Source organism: Mauremys reevesii, linkage group 3, assembly GCF_016161935.1.
Source record: "Mauremys reevesii isolate NIE-2019 linkage group 3, ASM1616193v1, whole genome shotgun sequence".
Taxonomy (NCBI): Eukaryota; Metazoa; Chordata; order Testudines; family Geoemydidae; genus Mauremys; species Mauremys reevesii.
In genome coordinates, this window is record NC_052625.1 from 207,937,012 (window position 1) to 207,955,598 (window position 18,587).

The 18,587-nt window shown below is 50.3% G+C and overlaps 1 protein-coding gene across 2 annotated transcripts in view; it reads right to left on the reverse strand.

Annotated features, from left to right (window-relative positions):
- IFT172 (intraflagellar transport 172) overlaps nt 1-18,587 on the reverse strand; it is a 119,045-nt gene that overhangs the window by 56,603 nt on the left and 43,855 nt on the right. For both annotated transcript variants that reach the window (XM_039531272.1, XM_039531271.1), the window contains exons 15-20: nt 18,472-18,584; nt 13,473-13,640; nt 12,892-13,028; nt 10,947-11,054; nt 10,235-10,319; nt 9,632-9,724 (exon numbers count right to left, since the gene is read on the reverse strand). In XM_039531272.1, the coding sequence (XP_039387206.1) occupies nt 9,632-9,724; nt 10,235-10,319; nt 10,947-11,054; nt 12,892-13,028; nt 13,473-13,640; nt 18,472-18,584 (704 nt within the window). The remainder of the gene's footprint in view (nt 1-9,631; nt 9,725-10,234; nt 10,320-10,946; nt 11,055-12,891; nt 13,029-13,472; nt 13,641-18,471; nt 18,585-18,587) is intronic.

Below are 18,587 nucleotides of genomic sequence, written 5' to 3' on the forward strand. Positions count from 1 at the left end.
GGGCCTGTAACCTGAGCTCCACCGCCTAGCGCTGAAGCCCTCAGGCTTTGGCTTTGACCTCGGGCGATGGGACTCAGGCTTCGGCTTCAGCCCCAGGCTCCAGCAAGTCTAAGCCAGCCCTGGTGACCCATTAAAATGGGCTCATGACCCACTTTGGGGTCCTGACCCACAGTTTGAGAACTGCTGATCTAGACCATCCCTGACAGGTGTTTGTCTAACTTGCTCTTAAGAATCTCCAATGATGGAGATTCCACAACCTCCCTTAGCAATTTATTCCAGTGCTTAACCACCCTGACAGCTAGGAAGTTTTTCCTAATGTCCAACCTAAACCTCTCTTCCTGCAATTTAAGCCCATTGCTTCTTGTCCTATCCTCAGAGGTTAAGGAAAACAATTTTTCCCCTCCTCCTTGTAACAACCTTTTATGTACTTGAAACTCTTATCATGTCCCCCCTCAGTCATAGTGGATCATAAGCTAAATATGAATGAAGAGTGGAACACTGTTGAAAAAAAAGCGAACATAATTCTGGGCTGTATTAGCAGGAGTGTTGGAAGCAAAACAAGAGAAGTAATTCTTCTGCTCTACTCCGCACTGATTAGGCCTCAACTGGAGTATTGTGTCCAGTTCTGGATGCCACATTTCAGGAAAGATGTGAACAAATTTGAGAAAGTCCAGAGAAGAGCAACAGAAATGATTAAAGATCTAGAAAACATGACCTATGAGGGAAGATTGAAAAAATTGGGTTTCTTTAATCTGGAGAAGAGAAGACTGAGAGGGGACATGAAAACGGTTTTCAAGTACATAGAAGGTTGTTATAAGGAGGAGGGAGAAAAATTGTTTTCCTTAACCTCTGAGGACAGGACAAGAAGCAATGGGCTTAAATTGCAGCAAGGGTGGTTTAGGTTGAACATTAGGAAAAATGTCCTGTCAGGGTGGTTAAGTGCTGAAATAAATTTCCTAGGGAGGTTGTGGAATCTCCATAATTGGAGATTTTTAAGAGCATATTGGACAAACACCTGTCTAGATAATACTTAGGCCTAGTCCACACTAGGACTTTAATTCGAATTTAGCAGCGTTAATTCGAATTAACCGTGCACCCGTCCACACCAGGAAGCCATTTAATTCGACATAGAGGGCTCTTTAGTTCGAATTCTGTACTCCTCCCCGACGAGGGGAGTAGCGCTAAATTCGACATGGCCATGTCGAATTAGGCTAGGTGTGGATGCAAATTGACCTTAGTAGCTCCGGCAGCTATCCCACAGTGCACCACTCTGTTGACGCTCTTGACAGCAGTCCGAGCTTGGGTGCTCTGACCAGCCACACAGGAAAAGCCCCATGGAAATTTGAATTCCTTTTCCTGTCTGGCCAGTTTGAATCTCATTTCCTGGTTGGACGTCGTGGCGAGCTCAGCAGCACTGGCAGCGATGCAGAGCTCTCCAGCAGAGGTGTCCATGCAATCTCAGACTAGAAAGAGGGCCCCAGCATGGATTGACCAGGAAGTCTTGGATCTCATTGCTGTGGGGGGCGATGAGTCTGTGCTTTCGGAGCTGCGCTCCAATAAACGGAATGCAAAGACCTATGAGAAGGTCTCCAAAGCCATGGCACTCAGAGGATACAGCCGGGATGCAACGCAGTGCCGCGTGAAAGTCAATGAGCTGAGACAAGGCTACCAAAAAATCAGAGCGGCAAACGGACGCTCCGGAGCCCAGCCCCAGACATGCCAGTTCTACGAGGCACTGCATGCCATTCTCGGTGGGTCTGCCACCACTGCCCCACCAGTGTGCGTGGACTCTGAGGATGGGATACTGTCGACGGACTGTTCCTCGGAGATGTTCGCGGACGGGGAAGATGAGGAGGACGAGGCAGTCGACAGCGCTTACAACGCTGATTTCCCCGACAGCCAGGATCTCTTCATCACCCTCACTGAGATCCCCTACCAACCCTCCCCAGCCGTTACCCCGGACCCTGAATCAGGGGAAGGATCAGTCGGTAAGTGCTTTAAACATGCAAACATTTTTTCTAACAGAACAGGAATATTAACTATGCGAAAAGAAGGTCAATATATATGGGGATGGAACAGAAATCCTCTTGGGAGATTTCCGAGAAGCTCTCCTGCAGGTAATCGAAAAGCCTCCGCATGAGGTTCCTGGGGAGAGCTGCCTTATTGGGTGATCCGTGGTAGCACACTTTTCCGTGCCAGGCTATCATCAGGTACTCCGGGAGCATTGCCTCCACGAGTATGGCCGCATAGGCCCCTGGTTTGTGCTGGCTTTCACGCAGCATGCGCTCTCTATCTGCCTCAGTGACCCTCCTCAGGGTGATCTCGCTCGGAGACTCCTGCATTTAATTACAGTAATTTGTGTACTATTAGTATTGGGAGTGCTTCACTGTTCCTTTGCATAACAATGAGCGTCACTTTACAGCCACGTGGTGGAGGCTGCAGAGTGGCATTATACAGGGATCTTTCACAGGGAACAGACGCGAGGGGGTGCAACAGGGGCAGAGTTTATGCTATCAGGATTGCCTGTAGCAAGAGGACAGTGGTATACATTGACTTTTAAGCAGCCAAAAGTTTTTGGCTTACCATGCCCGGCTGCTCCACGGATTCTGCTGTCCTGCCCCGCTTGTCTGATCTGCAGTGCAATCCCCCAGGCAATGAAAGCGAATTCCGAAAATTCAAACTTTCCCTGAGTGAGTGCTGTGCATGGTCTTGTTCACAGAGACTGACTAGATTATGTTTCCTCTTTGCGGAAATGTATCTTTATAAGGAAGTCAATCCCTTTTTCCCATCACACAGCTGCACCTGTATCCCGACCTGCTCCAGCATGCCCCTCAGAGAGGCTGGCGCAGATTAGGCGGCGCAAGAAAAAGACACGGGACGAGATGTTCGCAGAACTTATGGGCTGCTCCCGAGCCGAGGCGGCCCAGCAGAGCCAGTGGAGGGAGAACCTCTCCCAGCAGCAGCGCTCACACAGCGAACGGGAGGACAGATGGTGTCTGGAGGACCAGCAGGCGACTCAAACGCTGCTTGGACTAATGAGGGAGCAAACGGACACGCTCAGGCGCCTTGTGGATGTTCTGCAGGACCGCAGGCAGGAGGACAGAGCCCCCCTGCAGTGTATCTGCAACCGCCCTCCCCCGCCACAAAGTCCCATACCCCCCTCACCCAAAATAACAAGAAGGAGGTGCGCCAGGGGCCGTGAAAACTGTCACTCCACCCCAGCAGAGTGCTCAAGTACCAAAAAGCTCTCATTCGCTAAATTTTGAGACGTCCTTCCCTTCCTGGATCACCCAAGCCCAAATCCCAGTTTCGTTCCCTCACTGTGTAGTTGATTATTAAAAATAGTTTGCTGTTCATTACTGTTTCCGTCATGTTTCTTTACAGAAGGCTTTGTGTGAAGGGGGAGGAGGGGTTTGGTAATTGCATAGGACGGTCACCATTACCTGGATACATACATGGGGGCAGGATCTACAGCAGGTCACACACACATAGTGCAGTCACTAGGCACCCTGGTCAGTCTGGGAGGTGTTTTTCATGTTCTGTGCATAGGCGGAAGGTGCCCTGCTCCAGCTATATTTGGAGCTGGGTCTCTCCCCCGCTCCTGCCTGGATCGGGCCCTGGCCCCTACGGGTCTCCCCCCCGCCCCGCTGCGCTCCATACCTGCCTGACAGTAGAGCAGCTCCCCGCAGAAATGCTGTCTGGTGCCCCAGGGTCCTAGCGCCTGCCATACACAAATGGCAAGGCAGGCTGCCCTTACCCTGCCCTTCCACCATAGCCCTGAGCCTCTCCAATGCCCCAAACCCTCAGCCCCAGCCAGAGCCCTCATCCCCCTACACCTCCTCCCCCTTCCCACACACTCCTCACCCCTTCCTACGCCCCCACCCCCAGCCCAGAGCCTGCACCCCTCACCCCTTCCTTCACACCCACCTGTAAACGTCCTGCCCCCAGTCCTCCCCCACCACAAGGCCACATAGCCCCCGCACACAGAGTCCCGAAAAGGAGGGATGGCAGGCTCCGTTGAAACAACTAGTCCGGCAGTGCAGACCGCTCTAGGGGCAGGAGCCTGTCATTCCTCGAGTGTAGAAGCAGTCTGTACATCACTGCACACCCTACCCACCACAGTCTGCGTCCCTGTTTCAACCCTTTAACGCGAATTCATTAGTAAAGAAAACGTTGCTAATTAAAAATATTCCATTAACTTTATTTTTAAACGTGTGTTGGAAGGGGGGAAACGTGGTGAACGGGGTATGTCACCGCAGAAGAAAGTCAACAGTAACTGAAGCAGGGGCAGGTTCAGCTTCTCTGTAAAGAAACTGAACAGTCACAGGTTACCCCGCTCCCTGAGGAACCTAGCTTTCAAAGCCTCCTGGATGCACAGCGCTTCCCGCTGGGCTCTTCTAATTGCACGGGTGTCTGGCTGAGCGTAATCAGCAGCCAGGCGATTTGCCTCAACCTCCCATCCCGCCATAAAGGTCTCCCCCTTGCTCTCACAGAGATTGTGGAGCACACAGCAAGCAGCAATAACAATGGGGATATTGCTTTCGCTGAGATCCGAGCGAGTCAGTAAGCTTCGCCATCTCCCCTTGAGACGTCCGAAAGCACACTCCACCACCATTCTGCACTTGCTCAGCCAGTAGTTGAAGAGCTCCTTGTCACTGTCCAAAGCACCTGTATAGGGCTTCATGAGCCAGGGCATTAGCGGGTAGGCTGGGTCCCCGAGGATCACTATAGGCATCTCCACATCCCCAACACTTATTTTGTGGTCCGGGAAGAAACTACCTTCCTGCAGGCGTCTAAAGAGACCAGAGTTCCTGAAAACACGCGCGTCATGAACCTTGCCCGGCTACCCAACGTTGATGTTAGTAAAACGTCCCCTATGGTCCACCACTGCTTGCAGCACCATTGAAAAGTAGCCCTTTCGGTTAATATACTGGCTGGCCTGGTGGGCCGGTCCCAGGATAGGGATGTGAGTCCCATCTATAGCCCCACCGCAGTTTGGGAATCCCATCGCGGCGAAGCCATCTGTGATGACCTGGACGTTTCCCAGGGTCACTACCTTTGAGAGCAGTAGCTCAACGATTGCGTTGGCTACTTGCATCACAGCAACCCCCACGGTAGATTTGCCCACGCCAAAGTGGTTCGCTACTGACCGGTAGCTGTCTGGCGTGGCAAGTTTCCAGAGGGCTATGGCCACTCGCTTCTGCACACTCAGGGCTGCTCGCATACGGGTGTCCTTGCGCTTCAGGGCAGGGGACAGCAAGTCACACAGTTCAAGGAAAGTGCCCTTACACATCCTGAAGTTTCGCAGCCACTGTGATTCATCCCAGACCTGCAGCACTATGCGGTCCCACCAGTCTGTGCTTGTTTCCCGGGCCCAGAATCGCCGTCCCATAGCATGAACATGACCCATTGCCACCATGATCTCCATGGCGCGGCGTACCGTGCTTTCTGAGAGGTCTGTGCCACTTTGAGACTTCATGTCCTCACCACGCTGCCGGAGCCTCCTCGCCCGATTTCTCAGCATCTGACTGTTGAAGAGGTGGACGATAAGGTGCGAGGAGTTGACAACGGCCATAAGTGCAGCGATGATCACAGCGGGCTCCATGATCGCAGTGGAGTGCTGTGGCGTCCGCGCTGTCACTAACAGGAAAAGTGCGCGAACTGATTTCCCGCCGGCGGGAGTGACGGTTGAATGCTGACAGTTACCCAAGACCACCCTCGACACAGTTTTCCCCCCAGCATGCATTGGGGGGAAATCCCAGAATTCCAATGGGCAGTGGGGAGTGCAGGAACTGTGGGATAGCTTCCCACAGTGCACCGCTTCCAAAGTCGACGCTGGCCCCGTTAGTGTTGGATCACAAAGTTGAATTAGTGTCCTTAGTGTGGATACACAAATTCGACTTCGTAAGGTCGATTCCACAAATTCGAATTAAGTTGAATCGAACTACTCTTGTAGTGTAGACATACCCTTAGTCTTGCCTTGAGTACAGGGGATTGGATTAGAAGAGCTCTTGAGGTCCCTTCCAGTCCTACGATTCTATGACTCTGTGTCCACTTTGCTAGTGACAAACTCACAAAATCTAAGGGAGGGTGTGAAACTGTTCTGTATTATGTTATGAAACCTATGCTGTAAGAATCTTGGAAGTGCCTGGAAAGAGAGCTACAAAGTGGGTGGGAAATCAGTTTTGGCTTCCATGAGTAACAACTTTAGGTTGAACTTCCCAGGTCTCTCTCGAAGAGGAAAAAATGTGACACAATGAGAATTTCAATACTATTTTATGAGCATATTGTTGGCATGCACTGTGCAGTGTTGTTGTAGCTGTGTTGGCCCCAGGATATTAGAGAGACAAGGGGGGTGAGGTAATACCTTTTAATGGACCAGCTTCTGTTGGTGAGAAAGACAAGCCATCAAGCTACACTTGCTAAACAAACGGTTCCACCTTGTATTTAGCTGTGACACTCTGAGCACCATTGCCAGACCTGAAGAGCTGTGCGTAAGCTTGAAAGGGTGTCTCTTTCACCAACAGAAGTTGGGTCCAATAAAAGATATTCCCTCGCCCCCCCCCCCCCTTGTCTCTCTATGTGGTGACTTACTGGACTAGGGATTGCTAGCCAGTGGGTGTTAAAGGGCTGAAAACCTGCTCTTGGGGCAGGGGCAGAGATGGAGACTTGAGATATTTGTGTCACGTGACTGTCTGGAGTGGGAGCAATGGATTGTTAAAGGCCTGGCTGAAACCAACCGACATCAACAGAAGATCCGGAAAGACAAAGGGAGCCCCAGGGACTGAACAACTGACCCCTATTTATGGGAAACGGAAAAGAGACAGAGGGGAAGGGCCAACAAATGGATTCCACGCCCGCTTGGCTTTGTGGTGTGCTGGCTTGGCCAGGCTGGACTATGTCTATGCAAACTTAAGGACTTTCCGATGCTGCGTTCCAGCTGACTGGCCCTGCTCTGTTTTGAAATACCTGCCTGGTGTCACTGCAAATAGCTGCGGAGGTGCATTTGTCCCTGAAGAGTGTATGAGTCTCTGACCCATAATCTATCTCAGATGGACTCAATGGGCAGGAATCACAGTGTGAAACAGTAGTGCTGGAGCCCAGAGGCTCAGTTTAGGAGATGTGGAGGCTGTGCGGCCTACCCTTAAGGAAGAGAAGGACTTTGGGGTCTGCAGGGGTTCCTCCAAGGGACTGCTTAAAAATAGGGGCAGAGCACAGATCCTGGGGATCTGTGACAAAACAAAAGAGGCCTCTGAAGCCCATTTCATAGGTAGGCAGAATATTATATGTGAAGGGCCAAATTTAATAGCAGGTGACAGGAACAAGGGGAAATAGTAGGGTTGCCAACAATGCAAGGACTACACCTAGTAGAGAAACTGGAATGCATTAATGGCAGAAAGCAACCTGCACAGGAGATGTATACACATCTTCCCAGGGCCAGGACAGCTGTCAGGGGAGTTCAAAAGAAAACTGGTGCCATCAGTGACTCCCTTTGCTCTCATGGCCTCACACCACATCCCCACACCCTGCTAGCCAAAGTCAAAGAATTCATGAGAATGGAAGATATGGGGATTTCCCAGACAGAAGAACCCACTGACTGGTGTGAGAGAACGGTTGAAGTATCAAAAGCCCAAGGGCAAAATCCAGATTTGCATGTTACACAATAAAATAAACATGTGTGCAGAGAAAGAAAAGACAAATGCTTTCTGCAGTTGACCAGACATCAGAGATTAATTTATCCCCGTGGCTGGTACTTCAGAAACAGATGCTCTCCAAAATCCACGAGGGACACTACGGCATAAACAAGTACAAGGCATTTGCACAACAACTGGATGGTCTCTGAGAAGGCAAATTCAGACCTTAGTAGAAGGCTGTGAGATATGTAACAAGGAAAGAAAACAATCACCAGAGCCACTGCTCTCTACAAAGCTACATGACAGACCGTGGCAGTGGGTAGCCACAGTTTTTCTGGAAAGGACACATACATTATTGTAGCGAATTGCCTCCCCAGATACATTGACTTGGCTATCCTCACACAGAGTTCATCAGCACAATCGTCCAGAAACCAGTCAATATCTGCAGGACAGGGAGTTTCTGAAATCCTCATGTCTGATAATGGGCCTCAAATCACCTCTGAAACATCCCTAGCATTTGCACAGGACTTTGATTTTGAACGTCGCACTAGTAGTCCACATTGCCCCCAGAGCAACCGGGAGATGGAGAGGTCAGTGCAGATATTACAAAGACTTCTCTGCAAATATCAGCGGACCCACAGAAAGGACTCCTGGAATATCAGTCACCACTGTTTGCCTCTGGGCTATCTCCAGCAGAATTTCTGATGCAAAGACAGTGAAGGAGGCTTTTACCTGTGGCACTGACTCAGCTCAAACCTCACTGGCCCAACCTGAAGGAATTTTGAGAATGGGATCCTGAAATAAACATTCGGCAGCAGCAAAACTTGAATGTTTGGCACCGAACAAAAGCAGGGCCTGGACTGAGACAGATAAAGTTTGGCTTAAACTTGTTTTCGCAGACATTTGGAACTTGACAGCAACTCCCAGATCCTACCTAGAGAAGACTCCAAGGAGACTTCTCTGGAGAAACTGGCTCCATCTTCAATATTTCTCAACCCAACAGAGGATCAGGAACCTTCAGGTACTCTGCCAGGATGCGAGAGCCTCTCTTAAGGGAACTCCATACCCAAACTCAACAGAAATGAGAACACAGTCTGGATGTGTGACCACATCTCCTCCACGACTTGATTTTTAGAATACTGCTCAGGACTATTTAAATGCAATTGAAAAGGGGACATATTAGTGTAAACAGTTTTAAGGAATGTTCAGTGTATTTTGAATTGCTGTGTGAAAATACTCTGGTTATTAATTAAGGTTTTAATCTTTTACTATAAAGAAAGGGAGCTGTGGAGTGGTTATAGAACTCCTGTTCTCCACCAGAACCATAGCAAAAGTGAAAGTGCTGTATTTTTATGGTTTCTTGCAATATGACTTACACTCCATCAGCATAGGAGAGACTACAATATTGACACAATAAAGAGGAAAAGAAGCAGACAGACCAAATGTACAACCTTAGAACAGTGCACAACTCGACTGGGAGACCAAGGAACCTTTGGAGGGAAGGTAGGAAAAGCTGTGCAAGATGTGGCAAGACACCAAGCCACAGCTGGCAACAACCAGCAAAAGAAGCAGATGTCTCATTTTGTGGCATCTCCTACATTTTGGACATGTTGCAGCGGGCAGCTCAAAAAACATAGGAAGGAACTTCCTGGTACAGTTCTCTGGATGTTGCGTATGTCTCCTCACACTACATCAACAAATGAGCCTCACACCCCCGTACCTCAGGGGAAACCTCACGGCCAATTAATCAGATCTCCGACCCCATACCCCAGGGGTGAACCTCACAGCCAACAAATAAGCCCCACCCCCCCGGCAAACCCCATAGCCAGCGAATGAGCCACCCCTCCCCGGCAAACCCCATAGCCAGCGAATGAGCCACCCCAGGGCAAACCCCATAGCCAACGAATGAGCCCCCCCTCCCCAGCAAACCCCATAGCCAGCGAATTAGCTCCACACTCCAGGGTAAACTTCTCAGCCAACAGCAAACCCTCCCTCACCTGCTCCAGGAAGATCATCTCTGCCAGCTTGTAATTCTTCTCCAGCATGGCTAGGCGGGCACGCACCTGGTAATAGTCTGTGCCATCCCCACCCTATAGACACACACAAACATCTCAGACAAGCTGGGGACGCAGCACTGGGCATGGTGCAAGGGAGGTGGCTGTGGGAGGCCAGCACCTGGCACCCCGTGAGGGAGGCAGCTGTAGGAAGGGTGCTCTGGCTGCCCCGTGAGGGAGGCAGCTGGGAGGGCACTCTGGGCACCTTGTGAGGGAGGCAGTGGGGGGGTGCTCTAGGCACCCCATGAGGGATACAGCCAGGGGGGCGCTTTGGGCATCCTGTGAGGGATGCAGTTGGGATGAGTGGAGCTGGGATGCCTGGGTGAAGGACAGTGTGAGCAATTCCCACATGACTCAGGGTCTCCAGAAAACCCCTGCCAGGCCAGCGTGATCGGCTGCACACTCTCCATGCCGGGGAAAGTAGGCGTGGCGCACACACACACACACACACACACACACACACACACACACACACACACACACACACACACACACACACACACACACACACACTCTGCTGCATAGCAGAAGTGAAGCTTGACTCACGTATTCCTTGGCCACCTGGTCAGCGATCTCATTGGTTTCATGGAGGAATCGCGCCTTTGACACGTGGCCCAGCGCTGAGAAGCATCTGGGGAGAGTGAGGAGGGCAGAGTGACCAGCAGCATGGGCTGCCAAGCAGATACCTGGGCTTTTATCTGCCCTCAGACCCAGAAGGCAAGGCCAGGGCTCAGAACACTGGGGCAGGTAGTCACAGCGAAGTAAGGCCAAGCCATAGCACTGACCGACTCCACAAGAGGGAGCTCGAGCCCCATGCTCTGCCTGTTTTCCACCCCACAGAGCCATGAGCTCTGCTCCGCAGGAGGGAGCCCCAGAAACATGCTCTGTCTATGCACCTTCGTAGGGCTGTCGGCCCATGGCAGGGGGCCCCAGCCACCTGTTTGTATCCCGCACCCTCCGACATGAGCTCTGCTCCACAGGAGGGAGCACCAGCCACGTGCTCTGTCCACCTTGTGATCTGTAGCAGAGCTATGCTACACAGGCATGTGTCCCCCAGGGCCGAGGATGGTAAGACTGAGCCAGCACCTGGGATGGAGAACACTGCGCACCCCACTGCAGGAACTCTGGCTCACACGTAACACTGAAAGGCACACAATCCAGTTCTCCTTGGCCAGAACCTGGGCCACTGGGATCAGGCCTTCGGGGCGTGAGGAACCCCCAGAAGGAAAGGTACCGGGTGGCAGGTTCCTCCCTGTACCTCTCAGCGATGTGCAGCTGCTTGGCCTCCAGGGCTAGTCTGCTTAGGGTCTTCCACATGGCTTCAGTCTCCGTGGACATTTCCAGCGTCTCCAAGAATGCAGCTGCCCTGGGGAGAGGAGGGTTTGCAGCACATTAGAGAAGAGGGAGGTGGGTTACCATGTGACCCTGCAGCACTGTGAGGCCCTGGGGCTCAGCAGCCCTTCAGCTGGGCCTGTCCTAGGAGTGTCTGACACTCTTTTCCACTTTGGAAAACCCTGATGGATTTTGTTCCACACAACCACCACTCTTCACCCTTTCTCCTGGCCATGGACAGGGCTCTGGCTGGTGCTACATGAATTGCTCAGTTCCTGCCCTGCATGTCACCCCAGAGCCCACCCAGCCCTGCCGCCCGCTCTCTGGCTGTGTCTCCCTCATGCAGGAACGGGCTGTGGGCAGCCCAAGGAGCCCCACCTGCTGGGCCTCTCTGGGGATCTGTTGAAAAGCATCACGGCTCCGTGGAGGGCAGTGACGGGGAAGCCTGAGGACGGCAAACCAGGGCTAGCTGTTTCTTGTTGCTTATAACAGCCGCAGCCACACCCCACTGTTACCCCTCTGGCTACAGCAGGGAAATTCTGTCCCCCTGAACTCACAGTGACTTCACTGGGGCCAGCGTCTCACACAGTGAGCCTCTGGGTGCTGAGAACTAGGCTGGCTCCTTTCGACCATTTGGCCAGAAGCACAAAGATGTGCCATGCTTTACCTCAGAAGCAGCTCAATACCCCATGCACCACCGCAAACCTACCTCCCACTGTGATGCAAACAGAGGGGCCAAGCTGCAGTTCCAGCCCCACAGAGCCCCACAGATGGTGTCTGCATCCATGCACAGGCCCATGTGGGCTCAAGAGGCTTTTGCAGAGCTCTGCATCTCTGAGGAGACCTGACATATGCACGCAGCCTGGAACAGGCCCTCACACACACTGCTCAGAACCTGCATTCGTCCCTTTGCACAGGTTTAAGAACATAGGAATGGCCATACTGGGTCAGACCACAGGTTCATCTAGCCCAATATCCTGTCTTCCCACAGTGGCCAATGCCAGGTGCCCCAGAGGGAATGAACAGATCAGGTAATCACCAAGTGATCCATCTCCTGTCCCCATTCCCAGCGTCTGGCAAACAGAGGCACCAGCCCTGCCCATCCTGGCTAATAGCCATGGATGGACCTGTCCTCCATGAATGTATCTAGTTCTTTTTGAACCCTGTTATAGTCTTGGCTTCACAACACCCTCTGGCAAACAGTTCCACAGGTTGACTGTGCGTTGTGTGAAGAAATACTGCCTTTTTTTGTTTTAAACCTGCTGCTTATTAATTTCATTGGGAGACCCTGGTTCCTGTGTTACGAGAAGGAGTAAATAACACTTCCTTGTTCAATTTCTCCAAACCAGTCATGATTTTATAGACCTCTATCATATCCCCCCTTAGTTGTCTCACATCTATTAGCACACACTCATGCTCTGGCTGTGCTCTCATATTTGCACACATATCCTTGGACATCACACCTGGCTACTGCACTCCCTTCTGCTACTTATACTGGGCTCAGGGGAGTCTGGGCAGATTCATTCTGTAAGCTGCCACGCTGCTCACAGCTCCTGGCTCTGCTCCCATCCAGCTCTCCGGGGATTTTCTCTCGCTGTCCGCCCTGTGATGGATGGGACAGTGATCACCGGGGAGCCTCTTCTTCCCTTGAATGAAGCTGGCACCACGTCTGGTGGCTGCCCTCAGACATCTCCCTCCAGCCCACACCGTTCTGTTCAGTGGCCAGTTGCCCTGTCCCCCACAAATTGCACCGTCTGGCTCCCCCATGCCTGCTCTTCGTCACAACACCTCCTTCACTTCCAGCCACCCTTTAGCCTCCTTGTGGACTCGACTGCCCAGCCCACCCCGGGTCGCTGGCTGCCAGCACTCACCTGCTATAGTCCCCATCATCAATTGCTGTTCCAAACTCAATGAGCCCCTCATCCAGCGTGTAGGACACCGTGTTCACCCCTTCCGCCACTATCACCTCAGTCTTCCCATTGCTCCGCTCCAGGTTCACGATATCCCCCTGAAAGAGCCCCAGACACCTCAGCACCTCCACTCTCAGCTCCCATTCCACCTTCCGCTGTGCGCGGGGAGGGGGCTAGGGCACACTGGGACAGCTCTGCCATAGTCTCCTACAGGTAGATGAGCTCAGCAGAACTGCCCCCCACCAGGCACTTGGGCTAACCCCACCGTCACAAGCAGAACTAAGAGAAAGGCCATTTCTCCCAGTGAACTCCCGAACGTCACCCGTCCGCCTTCTGCTCTCTCCATCCCCTCCTACCCTACAGCTTTCAGGAGGGTCAGACCCCAGGCTTCCTCCTATTCCCCTTTCAAAGCACCACCCCATCTGTTCTCGCTGCATAAAATACTGCTCTGCCCAGTGCCCTCCCAGAACCCCCCCCCCCCCCCACATGACGGTGGGTGACGGTGGGGAGCTCTGGGGGAAGGGAGCAGACTGGAATTTTACCTTCAGCGGGAACATGGTAACTCGCTCTGGGGCATCGTTGTTGTACCAAATGCAGAGGCTGTTTCTGTTCTGAGCCACCACCACATCACTGCCTGGGACCCACTGCACATAGGAGCAGTAGTTCAGGATCGTGGTCTTGGTGCTGCTCTCAATGTCATAAAGCTGCAACTAGATGAGGAAAGAGACAGAATCAGCAGGGCCTGTGACCCACCCCGGCGAGGACACTGGCACCCTGCATCCAGCCACCTAGTGCTGTGACACAGCTGGATCTCATATGCTGAGTCAGGTCAGCCTGCTCAGCACCTAGATGGGAGATTTTCCAGGCACAGACATCTGCTGCAGAGACTGAGGTGAGTAGGTCAGAGAGAGGGCGGTGCTCTCCCCTCGGGGCAGTACTGATCCCAAGGACCCAGTATGGTGCTAGGCTGTGCTGTGAGGCCACTCCCAGAGAGAGCCCATTGTGATGATCTGGGGAACCTGTTTTTACAATTTAACAAATTCCATGTGAGATTATGAACTCCCTGTATGTATCTTTACCAAGCTGCACGCTCCAGTTTGAATATGCAGCCTTTATATATTGAGTATTAGCCCTTATTAAATCCAGGATCTTTATTAACATCTGTTAATTTTTAGGATCTAGCAAAGTTATGAATTTAAACTCCCAGGCTGGTCTGCTGAAAGTGCTGTGCAGGTTCCGTTTGAGGATGAAGACTTACCAGACAGTTGTAAGATACACTCATAGCCTGTCTGGTATTGATGGGTCTTCTCTTCCCAGCCCTCAGCCTCAAAGGAAACCTGCACCAGACTTTCAAAAGATAAGCCTGGGAGCTTAAATTCATAACTCTGCTAAATACTAAAAATCATGGTCTTAATGAAGACATTGGATTTATGGTTTATTACAACAATCTGTAACCCACTAACACACACACACCCCTTTTGTCCTATGATCACAGCGGTGTTAACAGGCCACTTCACCTTGAATGGTCTCTTACCATTCTAACTACTTATGCTAAACTCTCTGTTCCACCTTGCATTTAGCTGTGACATGTCTGTGAGTGCCTTTCCCAGACCTGAAGAAGAGCTCTTTGCAGCTCGAAAGCTTGTCTCCCTCACCACTAGAAGCTGGTCCAATAAAAGGTATCGTCTCATGCACCTTGTCTTTCTAATATCCTGGGACTGAACCAGCTACAACACTGCATTCAAGGTCTCAAAATGTAATTACAAACAGGGATTCGTCACCGAGTGGGAGTGTTTCCAGTGGGGTCCCTCAGGGATTGGTTCTTGGCCCTATGTTATTTAACATTTTTATCAATGAACTGGAAGAAAACATAAAACCATCACTGATAAAGTTTGCAGAGGACACAAAAATTGAGGGAGAGGTAAATAATGAAAAGGACGGGTCACTGATTCACAGCGATCTGTTCCACTTGGTAAACAGGACGCAAGCAAACAGCATGCATTTCAATACAGCTAAATGTAAATGTATACTGTGACACTGACAGGCCAGGGGCCAGTGCATGCCAGGGTCTCCATGTCTCAACTAGACAATGACAGACATGGACTCTGTCGGCTCACTTGTGGGTTAATATTGATAAAACAGGTATTAGAATTACAAGAAAGTGAATGTTTGTGAGTTGCTGCTCCATAAATCTTATTGAGATATCTGTGCTCCACATTATAATGTAATATTTGAGCGGTTGTCCTGTGAACCTCTGTGGCTGTATGAATTATCACAGATGAGAGGGACATTAATTCATGGGAAGAGCTGCTCTCTTCTACAGAAACAGTTATGCCTCTCCTGAAAGAGGAGACCCATGGATACCAGGCAGGATATGAGTGGATTTTACAGCTGGAAACTCCCTACATCTGGATTGAGGAATTGTCAACAAAAGGACTAAAGACTCTTATTTTTGTTCTGCCCTCCCTCCTGTGAAGATGAATCATGACAGTGGACTCCTCCCAAGTCCCATCAATTGAGTTTGAAGCTCAGAGCACATGGCAGGAGAGGGATAAAAACCTATGCTGCTTGGACTGGGGGCGGGTGGAGGTGGGGGAAAGCAAGGTGTTTCTCGACATAAGCAAGAAATCCCCAGCTGCTTAGCCTGGGCTAGCCCTAAAGGTCAAATAGAACTTGCTGATTACAGAAGCCTGTATTACCTTTTCATACCTAAGGCTGCAAAGAATCCTGTGGCACCGTATAGACTAACAGACGTTTTGCAGCATGAGCTTTCGTGGGTGAATACCCACTTCGTCGGATGCAAAGTGGGTATTCACCCACGAAAGCTCATGCTGCAAAACGTCTGTTAGTCTATAAGGTCCCACAGGACTCTTTGCTGCTTTTACAGATCCAGACTAACACGGCTACCCCTCTGATACTTGATACCTAAGGCTGTAACTCATTGATGTGTCTGTTTGCTTGCTTTAATCTGGTAAATAACTCTCTGATTTCCTTTTCCTATTTAATACATCTTCATGTAGTTTACTATAAGGCTACAAGTGTTGTCTTTGGTGTGAGATCTAGGATGACTGGTCCTTTGGGATCAGAAGTAACCTGATTATTGCTATGATTTGTGGTGTAAGGGGCCATCTATCACAGAGATATGCTCACCTGGGTGGCAAGAAAGACTGGAGAACCCAAGGGGACTGTCTGTGACTCTGTGTTAAGGCTAACTAAGTGCCTGAGGAATTTGCACTTGGTGCAGGTGGTTGGTGAAATCTATGTTTAGAACTCACAACCAGTTAACGGTCTGCCCTGAGGTTGCTTTTGCACTACCCTTGGAAGCTATATGTAGGCCATACATACTTACAGGATGGGGGATCTATCCTGGGAAGCAGTGACTGAAAAAGATTTGGGGGTCCTGGGGGATAATCTGCTGAACACAAGCTCCCAGGGTGATGCCGTGGCCAAAAGAACTAATGCCATCCGGAGAGGGATAAATAGGGGAATCTTGAACAGGAATAGAGAGGTATATTAGGCACTTGTGTGACCGTTGCTGGAATACTGTGTCCAGTTCCAGTGCTCACAATTCAAGAAGGATGTTGATAAATTGGAGAGAAGTCAGAGAAGGATTAGAAAACCTGCCTTATAGAGCTCAATCTATTTAGCTTAGCAAAGAAAAGGTTAAGGGATGACTTGATCCCAGTCTATAATATCTACACAGATTCATAGAAATGTAGCCTGGAAGAGACCTTGAAACATCATCAATCCAGCCCCTGCACTGTGGCAGGACCAGTAACCCTAGACCAACCCTGACAGGTGTTTGTCAAACATGTTTTTTAAAATTTTCAATGACGTGAATTCCACAACCTCCCTTGGAAGCCTATTTCATAGCTTAACTACCCTGAGAGTTAGAAAGTTTTTCCTAACGTCTAGCGTAAATCGTCCTTGCTGCAGATTAATGACCATTATGTCTTGTCCTACTTTCTGTGGAAATGGAGAACTGATCGCCGTCCTTTTTAACAGCTCTGAGCATAGCTGAAGACTGTAATCATCTCCCTCCCCCATTCTTTTCTCAAGACGAAACATGCTCAGTTTTTGTAACCTTTCCTCCTAGGTCAGGTTTTCTAAACTTTTTATCAGTTTTGTTGCTGTCCACTACTAGCCTCTCTCCAATTTGTCGATATCTTTCTTTAAGCGTGGCCTGCAGAACTGGACATAGTGTTCTAGCTGAGGCCTCAACAGTGCCGACTAGAGCACGACAATTAATTCCCATCTCTTACATACAAGACTCCTGTTAATACATCCCAGAATATTAGCCTTTTCCACAGCTGCATCACATTATTGACTCATATTCAATTTGTGATTCACAAGAATCCCCAGAGCCTTTTCAGCAGTACGACCACCTAGCCAGTTATTCCCTGGTTTGTAGCTGTGCTTTTGATTTTTCCTTCCTAAATGAAGTACTTTGCACTTGTCTTTTTTGAATTTCATCTTGTTGATTTCAGACCAATTCTCCAATATGTCAAGGTCATTTTGAATTCTAAACCTGTCCTCCAAAGAGTTTGAAACCCCTCCCAGTGTGGTGTCATCTGCAAATTTCATAAGCGTACTCTCCACTCCATTATCCAAGTCATTAATGAAAATATCGATAGTACCGGACACAGAGTTGACCCCTGCAAGACACTACATGGGGAACAAATATTTAATAATGGTTGGTCAATCTAGCAGAGCAAAGCACAACACAATCCAACTGCTGGAAGTTGAAGCTAGACAAATTCAGACTGGAATTAGGACACACATTTTTAATGGTGAGAGTAATTAATGATTGGAACAATTTACCAAGGGTCGTGATGCATTCTCCATCAGTGGCAATTTTAAAATCCAGCTTAGATGTTTTTCAAAAAAATCTGCTCTAGGAATTATTTTGGGAAAGTTCTCTGGCCTGTGTGAGACAGGGGATCAGACTGGGTGAGCCCAGTGGTTCCTTCTGGCCTGGGAATCTATGATCTGTGAAACTCGGAGGTCTCTCCAGGGAAAGGTGAGCTGCAGTTTAAAGCACTGTGTTCATGATGTTTGTTGTTTTCTATAAGATCTGTGTATTTCTTGTGCGATTATGTAAACAGCAACGGTGTTACAATCCTGTGCAAAGTGTCTGTGTGTTTCATGTGTTGCAGCTATCACGCGCCCATGAAGAGGTAAACCGTGGGACCAGAACGCCCCCCGGCTGGAGTTCGGGGAAAGGGTGCATGTAAGCTATGGGCACGCCTAAGGGGTCAGTACTGATTCCAGGGGCTGAGCAGTGTGGTAGCAGCTCTCCGGAGAGGGTGCTAGACAGGGGCTGTGCTCTGAGAATGTGACTAGAGGCCCCAAAGCAGTGGGAGTGCTTGGATGCTGTGCAGTGTCCAGAGGATTAAAACACCTGGGACTGAGCGGCTGGATCCTCTCATGGCAAGTGTCCAAGAGGAGACACTAGATTAGAGCGGTGACACCCACCTTCCCTGCTCCTGGGCATGCCCAGCTCATTCCCCGTACCCTGGGCATGCCTGTCTCCCACCTCACCCTCATCTTCTTGTCCCTGAAGAGAAGCTTGTGGCCTGTCTCATTCAGCTCCAGCCAGTCAATCTTGCTGTCATGGCTGATGGTGCCAATGTTGTATCCACCAACAAGATCCACTG